This window comes from Gekko japonicus, unplaced genomic scaffold (genome assembly GCF_001447785.1).
Source record: "Gekko japonicus isolate JY-2015 unplaced genomic scaffold, Gekko_japonicus_V1.1 scaffold2490, whole genome shotgun sequence".
NCBI lineage: Eukaryota > Metazoa > Chordata > Lepidosauria > Squamata > Gekkonidae > Gekko > Gekko japonicus.
In genome coordinates, this window is record NW_015165317.1 from 172,361 (window position 1) to 184,228 (window position 11,868).

Genomic DNA, 11,868 nt, shown 5'->3' on the forward strand with positions numbered 1-11,868 from the left:
AGCCGCATCGGCCCAGTCTCTCTCCAGAGGGGTGGTTTCGGCAATTAGAACAGTTTATGCTTGGAGCTAAGGTGCCTTGCGCTATGCCTCTGGAAGCTCGCTCCAGGAGGGCTTCTTCAGCAGCATTCTGAGCCAGACTTGCTCTGGAGAACATTTGCGAAGCAGCGACATGGTCCACTCCTTCCGACATTCGGCAAGCACTATTCAATGGATGTGGACTCCAGAAACAACGCTGCCATGGGGAAGGCGGTGTTACAGGCAGGTTACAGGCAATATTTCACTGATCAGGCCACGCCCTCCTCCTTCTCTGGTAAAGTGAGCTTGCTGTTCTCCCAATGTGGGACTGCACAGAAGCAAAGGTGATGAAAACAGGGTTGCACTTGCCTGTAACCGTTGTTCATTGAGAGTCCTTCTGTGCGGGCACACATCCCTCCCTCTTTTCCCTGCTGTGGGGTGCTGGCCACCTCCTGTCAGCTTGGACATGGGGGGTGACCTTAAACTCTACCACAATGCAAACCGTTTGCCCCTGCCACAGGTCACTCAAGACTGTGGGGTGGGGGGAGTGACTTCGAAAAATGTCTCTATACTCAATGTCTACATTTATTATTTGATTTGTGTCCCCATTGCATTATGCTCAACTGAAGTTCAAGTTGTTACCTTGGCCTTTATTCATTTCTCTGCTCGCATTTATGTGTTTTACTAACGGCATTCTCCGGTCTGAGTAAAGGTCTCCTCATGGCAGCGAAGGGAACTGCGAGGAGGGAGTTCTTGCCCCGCCTCTGTCACGTGACCTTTTGGGTAGGAAAGGGATCTCTCCAGACAGAGGGGGAGGGGAGCACACCTAGAGAACTTCTTTAAAAGCTTGAAATCTCTTCTCCGCGGCAGGCCTGCAATCTGCAGTCCCACGTGTGCCTGCACAGAAGGCCACTCGATGAACAACGGTTACAGGTAAATGTAGCCCTGTTTTCTTTTTTCTCTTCTCAGGGTTGGTATTCTACCTATGTTGAGACGCTCAACGAGGTGCGGGCTCAGATGGTGAGGAATAAATTTCACATTTTGGGTTGGAGTGAAAATCTGCAGGTGGGTGCCGATTGTTTCTGGGAACTGAATGAAACTTTTTTTTGGGGGGGGGGAAGAGCCACAAGGGAACCACAGCATCATTCAAAGGTGAACATTTTCTAGCAATCCTGTTCTGCGGTTGGGCTAGAGGAGAACTGAGGAGAAATGGGACTCCTCTGCCTTTCCCCTTTTTCTTCTTTGCCTCCTGCCTCATGTCACTGGCTGTCAGATGCTGGGGTGTCACAGTGCAGAAAGGCTATTATGGTGCCTTGTGCAGTGTGCTTAAAGAAAAGGGGAATGGAGAGTAGAGGGGCAGCTATGAGAGTTGAAAATGACTTGAGCAGGGATTATTGCCCAGGCTGTGTGAACCTGGGTTTTCTTGGTTTCATGGTCACTTCCGATTAAACCAATTCTGCAAGTTTGAAAAACAATTTTTTTAAAACCTTTCATTTACCAGAGAGAAAAGTAGAATGAGTGTACACACTGTATTAGTGAGCCTTCTTTAAACAGTCTTAAACTAGGGGTGTCAAATGTAAGGCCCAGGGGCCGGAACCGGCCCATCCAGGGCTCTTACCCAGCCAGCAAGCAACTGATATGTATGGAAGTATAAGGTACCCCCCCCTTTATGGTATCCTTTGGAAGAAACCTAGTTTTGCATATGATTGAATATACTTATTGGGGCTTTTGTGGGTTCCCCAGTAAATCAATTGCTTTCGTTTGTATTTTGAGTAAAAAAAATTGTTAGTTGGGTTTGCCTGTGTCATAAGAACATATAACATAAGAACATAAGAGAAGCCAATGTTGGATCAGGCCAATGGCCCACCCAGTCCAACACTCTGTCACGCAGTGGTCAAAAATACCAGGTGCCATCAGGAGGCCCAGCAGTGGGGCCAGGACACTAGAAGCCCTCCCACTGTTGCCCCCCCCCAAGCACCAAGAATACAGTGCACATAACTTGCCCCAGACCAAGAGTTCCTATCTATACCTTGTGCTTAATAGCCACTGATGGACTTCTGCTCCATATGTTTATCTAATCCCCTCTTGAAGCTGTCCATGCTTGTAGCTGCCACCACTTCCTGTGGCAGTGAATTCTGTGTGTTAATCACTCTTTGGGTGAAGAAGTACTTCCTTCTAACCCAACTGCTCAGCAATTTCATGGAGTGCCCACGAGTTTTTGTATTGTGAGAAAGGGAGAAAAGTCCTTTATACAGTTTATATCTCTGGTACCTGGTGTTACAGCTTGTGGCACACATGGCCCGGCCCGACAAAATGACATTTGTGTCAGATCCGACTCTCCTCACAAATGAGTTTGACACCTTATACTCTTCACCAGGTTGTTGACACACAGAGGGTTTCTTCTAGTTTGGCATCCACATTACTTCACTCTCTTTTCCAAGTTCCCCCCTTGGTTTTCTGCACTCTACTCAACCTGGTTTGTTCCAGTCATCTTGGAAAGTTCAGCCAAAGCAACTTTGCAGACTCCGTGGGAAGCTGTACATTTCTGAGGGTCTTGCCCACATCAGCACCCTTGGTCTTGCCTCAGCCCCTGCAGTTGCTGTTCTTGCTCATGCCACCAGAGGGCTTTTCTCAGGCTTTTTTGGGGTGTGTGTGTCTCTTCTTACTTTTTTTTTTTTGTATTTGTGTGTCTGTACCTGGAAGTCATGTCGACCTCTGATGACCGACGACCCCTACTGGGGGCCTGGAGGATATTCAGAGAGGTGGCTGAACAAAGCCTGCTCCTGTTCTCCAGGCTTGGTATTCCAAGGAGGTCTCCCATCCAAGTACAAACCAGAGTCGACCCTGCTTAGCTTCTGAGATCTGACGAGATTGGGCTTGCCTGGGCTATTCAGGTCATGGTGGGAGGAGAGGACCTCTTGATCAATGCTCCCTCTAAGCTGTGGAGGCTTGTGAGCAAAAATTCTACTTGGTGAGCTACTGGCATTAAAGTTGTGAGTGAGTGATTTGGCTACTGCGTAGATTAGTGTGCTCTGGAGCCATCCTTCCTGAGCGAAGGCAAAAATGTGTGAGCTGGAGTCTAAAAAACTGAGCTACCTCACACTAACTCAGCTTAGAGGGAACACTGCTCTAGACTTTATAATGTTCTCTTCCTGCTGTGTGTTGTTTCTTCTGCATTCCTAGTTTACACTATTTTAAAAGTTTGTAGCCCTTTTTGTTGTAGAGATATAAGGGATGCTCCTTTCCTCTTGTATCTCCACAATGAAAAGCGCTCGAGTCTTTAAAGTTCCTTTAAATGGAAGCTGGGAACTAACTCATGATGGGAGATTGCTGCTTTCTCAATGTTTTACGTTACTGATTTTTAAAAGCCCCTGGTTGCCCTGGGGGAATGTTGATTGTGGTGGGGGTCTGAGGTAGAGCATATACAGGGGAAACTACTGTGTAGATGCTCTTTGAGTGCCTCTGTATTCACAACAGCAAATTGTTACCATGGCAGTGTCTGTTTTGATTCTGGCTTCAGCCATGGACTTGCAGGGTGACTTTAAACAACCAGTTTTCTCAGTCTCAATTCCCTGTCTGCCATATGGTTATGATACTGTCCCACCTTGTAGAGCCTGTTGTGATTCTTACTGTGAACGTAAGAGCCCTCAAAGTTCCCTCCCCATATATAGGGAAGGTATTTTAATATTTTGTATCTGGACAGACTCCTTCATGGCTCCGATCTGTGGTTTTCTTTTCATCTGTTTGCTGCAGAAAAATTCAGTTACAGAGCACCAAACGATAGCTACTGTGTTCAAGCAATTGTATGATTTCCTGATAAACCAAGAGGACTATTTGTTGACACGTTTCAAGTCTGTGACCGGGGAGGTAGCTGACAAAAGGAACCGTGACTTGGCCCATCTCTGTCTAGATATCTTCACTCTTGAGAATAACATCCGGCTGCTGGAGGAGAAGGCTTCACAACCGGTGCATGAATTCTTGCGGGTGAGACTGTGGGCTATTCTCTGCTGGGGTTTCCCCCTTCCTCCCAGAGAAAGCTGGGGTGAAACCTTGCTTGGACCTCCTTAGTTAATCACCTGTACCCCAAATAAAGGAGGGAAGACTTCAAGTTCTTCAAGTACATCTGTGGGTAATATGGGGTCATATGGGGTCCAGGAAGAACATTCGTGGGAAAGAACGTTTGTGGGAGATTCTGCAGCTTGTCGCAGAAGTGCAGTGTGAAAGTGAAGCCCAAATATGATGGTTATGTGGTGATATGCTGCCTAATAGGCTGGCAGAGGGCAAACTTGAAATCCATGAAGCAAGTTTATTTGTGTGGGAGGGGAAGGCCATCCTGGCTGGCACAATATCCTTGGTAAGAAGAGGTGTGTCAGGATCACACCCCCTGCTGAGAAAGGATCATCATGCAAAATGTTTCACTCTCTCTTTAAAGGCCAGTGTGGTAGAGCACGTAGAACTTTAGGCTTAGGCTAGGCTGACCTGGGTTCAAATCCCAGCACAGCCCCTTAGTTTGCTCTCACTGTTCTTTCCTGGTGTAATTTATAAAATTACTCCTCTTGCCCCCCGTCCCGCACTTGGGCTTCCTTTGTGTGGCTCTGTCTCTCGCGGTGGCCATTTTGTTGCTGTGCCCACCACTGTGCGTTAGAATTCCACGGGCTCAAAAAGGTTGGGGACCCCTGCCCTGATTAGTATGGAATACATCATACTAGTATCTGAAACCATGGTGTGAAGTTTCTCTACAGGCAGTCCTTCTGTGGTTTCGCAGGATACACACATGTGGAACATAGTGGCCGAGTTCTGGTTTGTTTTTTTGGTACCGTTGTAGCTGCAGCGCATGCTGGGATACCAGCAGGGTCTCTCCTGGACAAAGTGTGTGTACGCAGGCAACAATGCAGCATTTCTCAAGGCAATCCAGGATTGAAATGATTGCTTGTAATCCACTTTAACAAATGAGACATAGTTGATAGCTCTGTGTTTGGTCTGAATTGGCAGTGCAGTCCTTCCTGGATGTTACACCCTCCTAAGCAGGGCTTCTTTTGTAGAAAAAGCCCAGCTGGAACTCATTAGCATAATAGGCCACACCCCTGACAGCACAGCACATTAGCATATTAGGCCACACCCCTGACAGCGCAGCGCATTAGCACATTAGGCCACACCCCATGCCTTCCCTTGGCTTGCCCGGGTGCCCTGTGACTGTGGGGAGCCCAGGCAAGCCGGCCCTTGGACAGGCCAGGGAAGGCACGGGGAGGTATTTAAATGTCTCCCCAATCCTTCCACGGCCCCCCAGGCCTTCGCTCTGTAGCCACACACGCAGAGGTTTTGGCTATAGTGGGCGTGGCCAACTCTGAAACCAGCTGGAACTTTGTTCCTGTGCGTTGCTGCCCAAAAATAGCCCTGATCCTAAGGCTCTTGACTTCAGTGGGCTTGGAAATAGTGTAGCTCTTTTTACAGTTGCACAGTAAAGTGTTGAGGCAAGAGGGAATTCACTATCCAAAGCCTGACAGGTGTTTCTAGAATGCTGTCATGATCCTAGGCCTATAGTAGTGCAACCTACAGGCTCTAGGGAGGCCTTAGTGGCTCCAGGGGCGCCTGTACCTAGAGGAGCTATCAGGGCCTACATTTCCCAGGTCACCTTTTGGAGCCTGTGATTGGTTAATGGGGCATTTGGGGGGAAAATTTACCCCATTAGAAGAGTAGAGGGTGTTACCCGGGAAGAAGTGATGAAAGGCTTCCCCCAAAGTGTGAGGCTGTTCACTCTAAGGGGGCAGGGCTAGTGTGAAGCTGCTGCATATGGAGGGATCCCTCGTCCAAAGGGGGTGAGTCAGCTGGAGGCCAAGGTTAGGTACATTTTAGTCAGATGGGTGACGGTTTCTTATTTTGCTGGTTCTCCTACCTTTACTGTGCTTATTTTTCCTACATGTTATTGAACTACAGTTGTTGTTAAATCTCGTCAATAAAACTAGTTTGTTACTCTGTCTGGGGCCTCACGCCTCATTTGGTCACTTATAAAGGGGGACCTGCTGGAAAAGGAGAGTATAAAGGGTTCAGGTGGGTGCTCTGGGCCCTCCTGAGGAGACTCATACCAGAGTGGTGGCAGCCATTAGAGAACTTTTCTAGCCATCGTCCATGACAAATGCGCTTTCTTTCTGTTCTCCTCCCTCCACAGGATGCCATGAAGATGTATGACAGGTAAGGACCCCAAAACAAATATGAAACCTTAGTAGTAAAGTGCCAGGTAGATCTGAATTGATGTAAAAATGGAAGTGGGCTTCAGAATCTGTTGGAAATCTGATTTTAAAGAATTGTTTACATTCAAAAGGCTCACCGCTTGGGTTAACAGTGCTGGGGGCCTCACAAAATCAGACTAAACAAAGATTGCTGTTTGAGAATGATCTAGGAGTGTCCCCCTCCCTCAGGTGGGTAACTGTGTTAGTCTGTAGTACAAGGGTTCCCAACTTTTTGGAACCTGTGGGCACCTTTGGAGTTCTGATGCTGGCTGGCGGGCGTACCCACAAAACGACTGCCACAGGAAGTGGAGCCAGCCACAAAATCTCAGGTAGTGAGATCATGCACAACTCCAGTAGTAACTCTTCAGTGCTTCAGGGAGAAGCTCTGTTTTAACAGAATGCCTGCTGTAGTAGAACAAAACTGAGCTCCAGTAGCACCTTAAAGACAACGCAGTTTCCCAGGGTACAAGCCTTGTTGAGTTAAAGCTCACTTAGATAACTGTGTCATGATTAGGATGTTGTATTATGATTTGGAAGGTCTGATTCAAATCCCCGTTCAGCCATTAAAGCTCACTGGGTGACCCTGAGCCAATCATTCTCTCCCAGCATAACCTGCACAGTTGTGAGGATTTTAAAAAACGGGCAGAAGTTCCTGGGAGAAAGGGTGGGTGAAATAGGCGGTGACCATTGTAAAGGTTAAAGGTTTCCCTTGCTTGAAAGCCAGTCGAATCAGGAGACCAGGTGGGGATTCTTTGCGGGGAAAATGCATTTTAATGTTTTATACTTGGCACATGGTGCCCTTGTTTGTTAGCCGCCCTGAGCCCATTCGAGGGGAGGGCGGTGTAGGGCAGTCCAGGATTCTCCTGGCTGGAGGTTGGGAGCTGAAATCCTTATACGTCATGAGAGGCCGAGATGGAATCTGTTTACTGCTCACTACGCAGATGGTTTAACCTTGAAGCGGGGGAGCAACTACTGATAACATTCCTTAGTTCCTGTCTCATGCCTAGGATGATGTAATGTAAAGGAGGGGGGGAGGATTTTTATATTCAATAAATACGGCTGGTGAGTGAGAGGAGGGAGTTCGTTCGTTCCTGCCTTCATTCAGTCAGCTTTCTGCAGAAGCTGTTTGTGTCCTGTCGTCTTTGTATCGTGAACCCTGCACCCCACACCCTAACGAGCAGCACCGCAAGTGACGCCCTAATGAGGGGCTTATCTACGGATCAATCTCACCAACGCCTGGCAAAGGCCTCAAGAAGTACTTCCTCGTCATGATCCTCGCGACCCCTCATTGGTGAGATGGGTGCTAAACTAGCATTACCCCTGCAAGCACATTTAAAGGAACTTCAGATTATTACCCAGAAAGCTGGCAGGCCAGTTTCTTCTGAAACCCTCACTCAAATGCTTTTTGAGATTCAAAGCCAATGCTCTTGGTATCCAGAAAATGGATCTTTGGCATTAAAAGACTGGGATATCATTGGGAAGATATTGCACACAGAGCCTAAAGCTCCTGTTGCAGTGTTAGATTCTTTGCGGGGAAAATGCATTTTAATGTTTTATACTTGGCACATGGTGCCCTTGTTTGTTAGCTGCCCTGACCCCATTCGAGGGGAGGGCGGGATAAAAATATAATAATAAATAATAAATAAATAAGTGAAGGTTTAATTGATCCTTGGAAAGGAGGGCATGCTGGTGTGTATTACGGACAGTGTTCCCTCTAAGTTGAATTAGTGTGAGCTAGCTCACAGCTTTTTAACCTCCGGCTTACACATTTTTGTCTTAGCTCAGGAAGGATGGCTCCAGAGCAAGCTAATTTATACATCAGCCAAATTGCTTGTTCTCAACTTTGATGCCAATAGCTGACAAAGTAGAATTTTTGATCACCAGACTCCACAGCTTAGAGGGAGCATTGATTAGGGGTGCTGTCATGGATAAATGGGGGAACGTCCATTGCTCAGCACTAGAGCATCTGCTTGGCACGCAGAAGGTCCCAGGTTCAATCCCCGGCATCTCCAGTTTAAAATGACCCGGTAGTAGATGATATGAAAGACCTCCACCTGAGACCCTGAAGAAGCACTGCCAGTCACAAGAGACAGTATTGGCCTCGATGGACCAGGAGTCTGATTCAGTAGCCTTGTCCACTAGTTACAGTGAATGCGTGTACATCCCATATACTACGATGCACTCCATCTTTATACATGCAGGTAATTCTCACATTATATTCAATGCATGTACAGCTGAAGGGGTGTGATTAAAACAGTACATTTATCCAAGATAGCCAATGTGGACTCGGATCTGGAAGACCCAGATTTGGATCCCCACTTTTGCTTTGGAAGCTTGACGGGCGACCTTGGGCCAGCCACACACCCTTTCAGCCTAACCCATCTGTCTTTCTCACCAGGTGTCAGCCGAGAACAGGTTCGCTGACTCTAGACGATGTCTCAGTGGATTTGAAGTGGGGTTATTTGGAACTGTTGGAAATGAGTGCCACGGTGAAGGGCTTAGTAAACTACTTCATAGGTAAAGAAGAAACTTTTTTTTAGCCACAGGCAAATTACCTGAAGCAGAAAGTGGCTGTTGTTGGCAGGCTATTCCTTCACCCAGGGCTGGGTGAAAAGGGAAGGCCCCTGGAGCATTTACAGACAGGAACCTTAATTCTTGGGGCAGAGTTCAGTGGCCCACGGTACTCCTGCAAGTTCTTCGTTTGGGTGGGCGTGGACTAGAGTTATCCTTTGCTGTTTGACTTTGCACAGAGAAGTGCTAGGGATTGTCCAACCTCCTATGCTGAGAGTCCCTGAGCTTTTTCCCCCTGCACCAGGGGCCTCCTGCACGGTACAGACAGTGTTGGAAGGAATAGACTGTGGAATGTCACTTAATGCTAGCACAGACTTTGGTGTCCGGTGGGGGAGGGGAGACTTTTCCTCTTGAGAAGCAGAGAAATTCTTAGCTCTAAAATTGCTTGTAGTCTTCTTCTTAAACGTTGTGTTCTCCCTCCATCTCCATAGATCAAGGTGGGCAGCCATGTTGGTCTGAAGCAACAGAACAGTTAGGGTCCAGTGGCATCTTTAAGACCAACAACGTTTTATTCAAGGTGTGAGTTTCTGTGTGTGTGCACACGGAAACTCCCACCTCGAATAAAACTTCGTTGATCTTAAAGGTGCCACTGGACTCCGACTTTCTTCCCTCCATCTGTGTTTTGCATTCTTTTGCCTCCTGTCCTCTTAATTGGCATCTGTGGCATTGAATATCAAAGGGCCTTGCCACTGGAGAATAGCCTGGCTGTTTTGTCTGCTGTGTCTCAAAGACAGTGAATTGCCCTTGATGGAGGCGAACTTCAGGATCAGAGAATGCATTCTCAGGTCAGGAGAATCTTTGTCCCTGCCTTGGCTTAACATATACTTTGTGAGCAAATCGCTGTGACAGTGTAGGGATATTAGCATGTAAGTTCTCACGTCTCCTTATCTCGTCAGAAATCTCAGAGACAGCCGATTCAAAAGTTAAATCCCCCTTAATTTGCCAAAAACTAATAACACGGGCAAAGGTCTCTGGTAAAAGATATGAAAAATCCCGTGATCTTGGCCTGGTCATCTAAATCCTCATTACCAGGGGTCATTTTGTAGAACAAGGGGTGGAGGAGCTCATTAGCATAACTCATTAGCATAACTTATTTGCATATGCCACACCCCCTGACATCACCGGAAGTGTGTCAGAAGGCAACACCCACCGCTCAGGCTCCACTGGACTGTTTTTGATTGCTAGCTATTGGGGGGGGGAGGTGCAGATCTGTCCTCACAGAGGAGGGAGAGCTTGAGCCTGAATAAAACTTGGTCTTAAAGGTGCCACAGGACTGTTTTGAACCGGGGGCCGGGTGGGAGCTCTGCAACTTCCCTGGCTGCTTCTTGCTCCGACTGAGGGCTGCTGGGAGCAGGGGGTGGGGCTTGTTGCATGTGCCCGCCCCCTGGGCTCTTTACTGCTCCGCTCCTGTGCGCTCCTGCAGGAAATAACCCCTGCTCATTACAGTCTTGAAGAGAAGAAAATATGCTAGACAACTTGTTAACATGCTCACTGAGAGAACTTCCCTCACGGAATTTTAGTGAATTCAGCCTCTGACATAATTCGTACCTGGCATTCCAGCCCTGTTGCCTTATGCATCTTTACAAGGCTGCCCTAGATGGCCTTTGCAGTGTCCATTCCTTCAGTTCTGCACAGGTAGCCATCATCCAGGCTGTCCACTATTATACTCTGCGTCTTTGCGTCTTCATGTTCCCATTTCTCCTTTTTGTTCTGTATCGGGTAGAGGAGGGGCCCACTCTGCATCTAACATTTGCTCCGTTGTTGTACCAAACCCACACTGGAACAGAAAAAGATGCGTCTCAAAACCACATTCAAATGCCCCGGGCCAATGCCACTGTACTGACTGCAAAGTCACCCCTGAACGGCCATAAAATGGCCATAAATCTATGCAGACGGTACCATGAAACTGAGAGATCAAAGGAAGTGAAACCAGCATGCAGTGTGGAGGCTAGTATAAAATCTGACAGTCAAAGATAGATAAGTTTTATTCACGGTCATTGACCAACTCCTAAAATGATGATGACAAAGAAAGTGAAAGTGGCATGCAATGTAGAGGAGAATTTCTGTTTCAGCGTGGGTTTGGTAAAATAGTGGAGTAAATGCTAGATGCAGAATGGGCCTATGTTGACAAGTTTTCTCCCTTTAGGGCCAGTTGCAGTCGCAGCTTCCAGGAAAGGAAGGTGTTTGCAGCCATCTCTCTTGCTGTTTTGTTCCCTGCTTTCGTTTCAGGAGTTAGGCTCTGATTGCAAGCGCACACACACACACACGCTGCTTTTGTAATAATTTGCCTGCAGCTCTCCTTTTCTCTTTGTTTAGAAGGCAGATTGGCAATCGCTGACGGAACAGGCAAGCTAAACTCCTTGATTCCAGGTCAGCACAATTTTTGCAGCTCAGAACTGGTCCTGGTTCTGACCTAGTTCTAATTAGGCCCAGTAGGCTGGGCCTATAGCCTTTTTGGAAGGGTACTGGTTTTGGTGGTCCAGATCCTTTAGTTAACAAAGTGCACTTGGCTTTAATGCAGCAGTGTTTGTCTCAGACCTACCATGTGCTTGGCAAGACTACAAAGTTACACAGAGCCACCTTGCAGTGTGAAACAAAATAAATACATTATTCTAGAAATACATGATACTGTAGGGTAGAGAGATGGGAACAGTTCCTATGCTATTCTAGCGAACAGATGGGTGCAGGTGCAGAGAGGTATCCTGCATCTCTCCATCTTGTGTGCATGGAAGAGAGAGAGAGGAGAGACAGAAGGAAGTTACTTTTCCCTAAACAGTGTTGAGGTACATTTCAAAGGGAGTCAGTGACAGTAGAGAGTAAACAGGAAGATGCTTAGTGTCTGCCTATCTACCTGCAACTCTCTGTGGTCACTTACTTCTGGAGGCTGAGACACAGGGACATCACATCTGGTACTTCCAACACTTATTCCTTAAGCAGCCAGGCTAAATTCCACTGTGCAGAAACTCAGCTCTGCTTTCCATCAGGAGGTAACTTGGAGTGTTTCCACACGGGTTCTTTGCCCTGAATAGGCAGCTTTTGAGACACAGCCCCCCCC

At 47.4% G+C, this 11,868-nt stretch overlaps 2 protein-coding genes across 2 annotated transcripts in view; both read left to right on the plus strand.

Moving 5' to 3' along the window:
- LOC107109799 (zinc finger protein RFP-like) overlaps positions 1–4,083 on the plus strand; it is a 6,896-nt gene extending 2,813 nt beyond the window's left edge. The window contains exons 2-3 of the mRNA XM_015410503.1: positions 985–1,080; positions 3,769–4,083. Of these exons, the coding sequence (XP_015265989.1) occupies positions 985–1,080; positions 3,769–4,083 (411 nt within the window). The remainder of the gene's footprint in view (positions 1–984; positions 1,081–3,768) is intronic.
- Positions 4,084–4,789: 706 nt separating this feature from the next.
- The window catches only part of LOC107109800 (butyrophilin subfamily 1 member A1-like), an 11,829-nt gene continuing 4,750 nt past the window's right edge, over positions 4,790–11,868 (plus strand). Inside the window, exons 1-3 of the mRNA XM_015410504.1 lie at positions 4,790–4,828; positions 6,182–6,204; positions 8,641–8,759. Of these exons, the coding sequence (XP_015265990.1) occupies positions 4,790–4,828; positions 6,182–6,204; positions 8,641–8,759 (181 nt within the window). The remainder of the gene's footprint in view (positions 4,829–6,181; positions 6,205–8,640; positions 8,760–11,868) is intronic.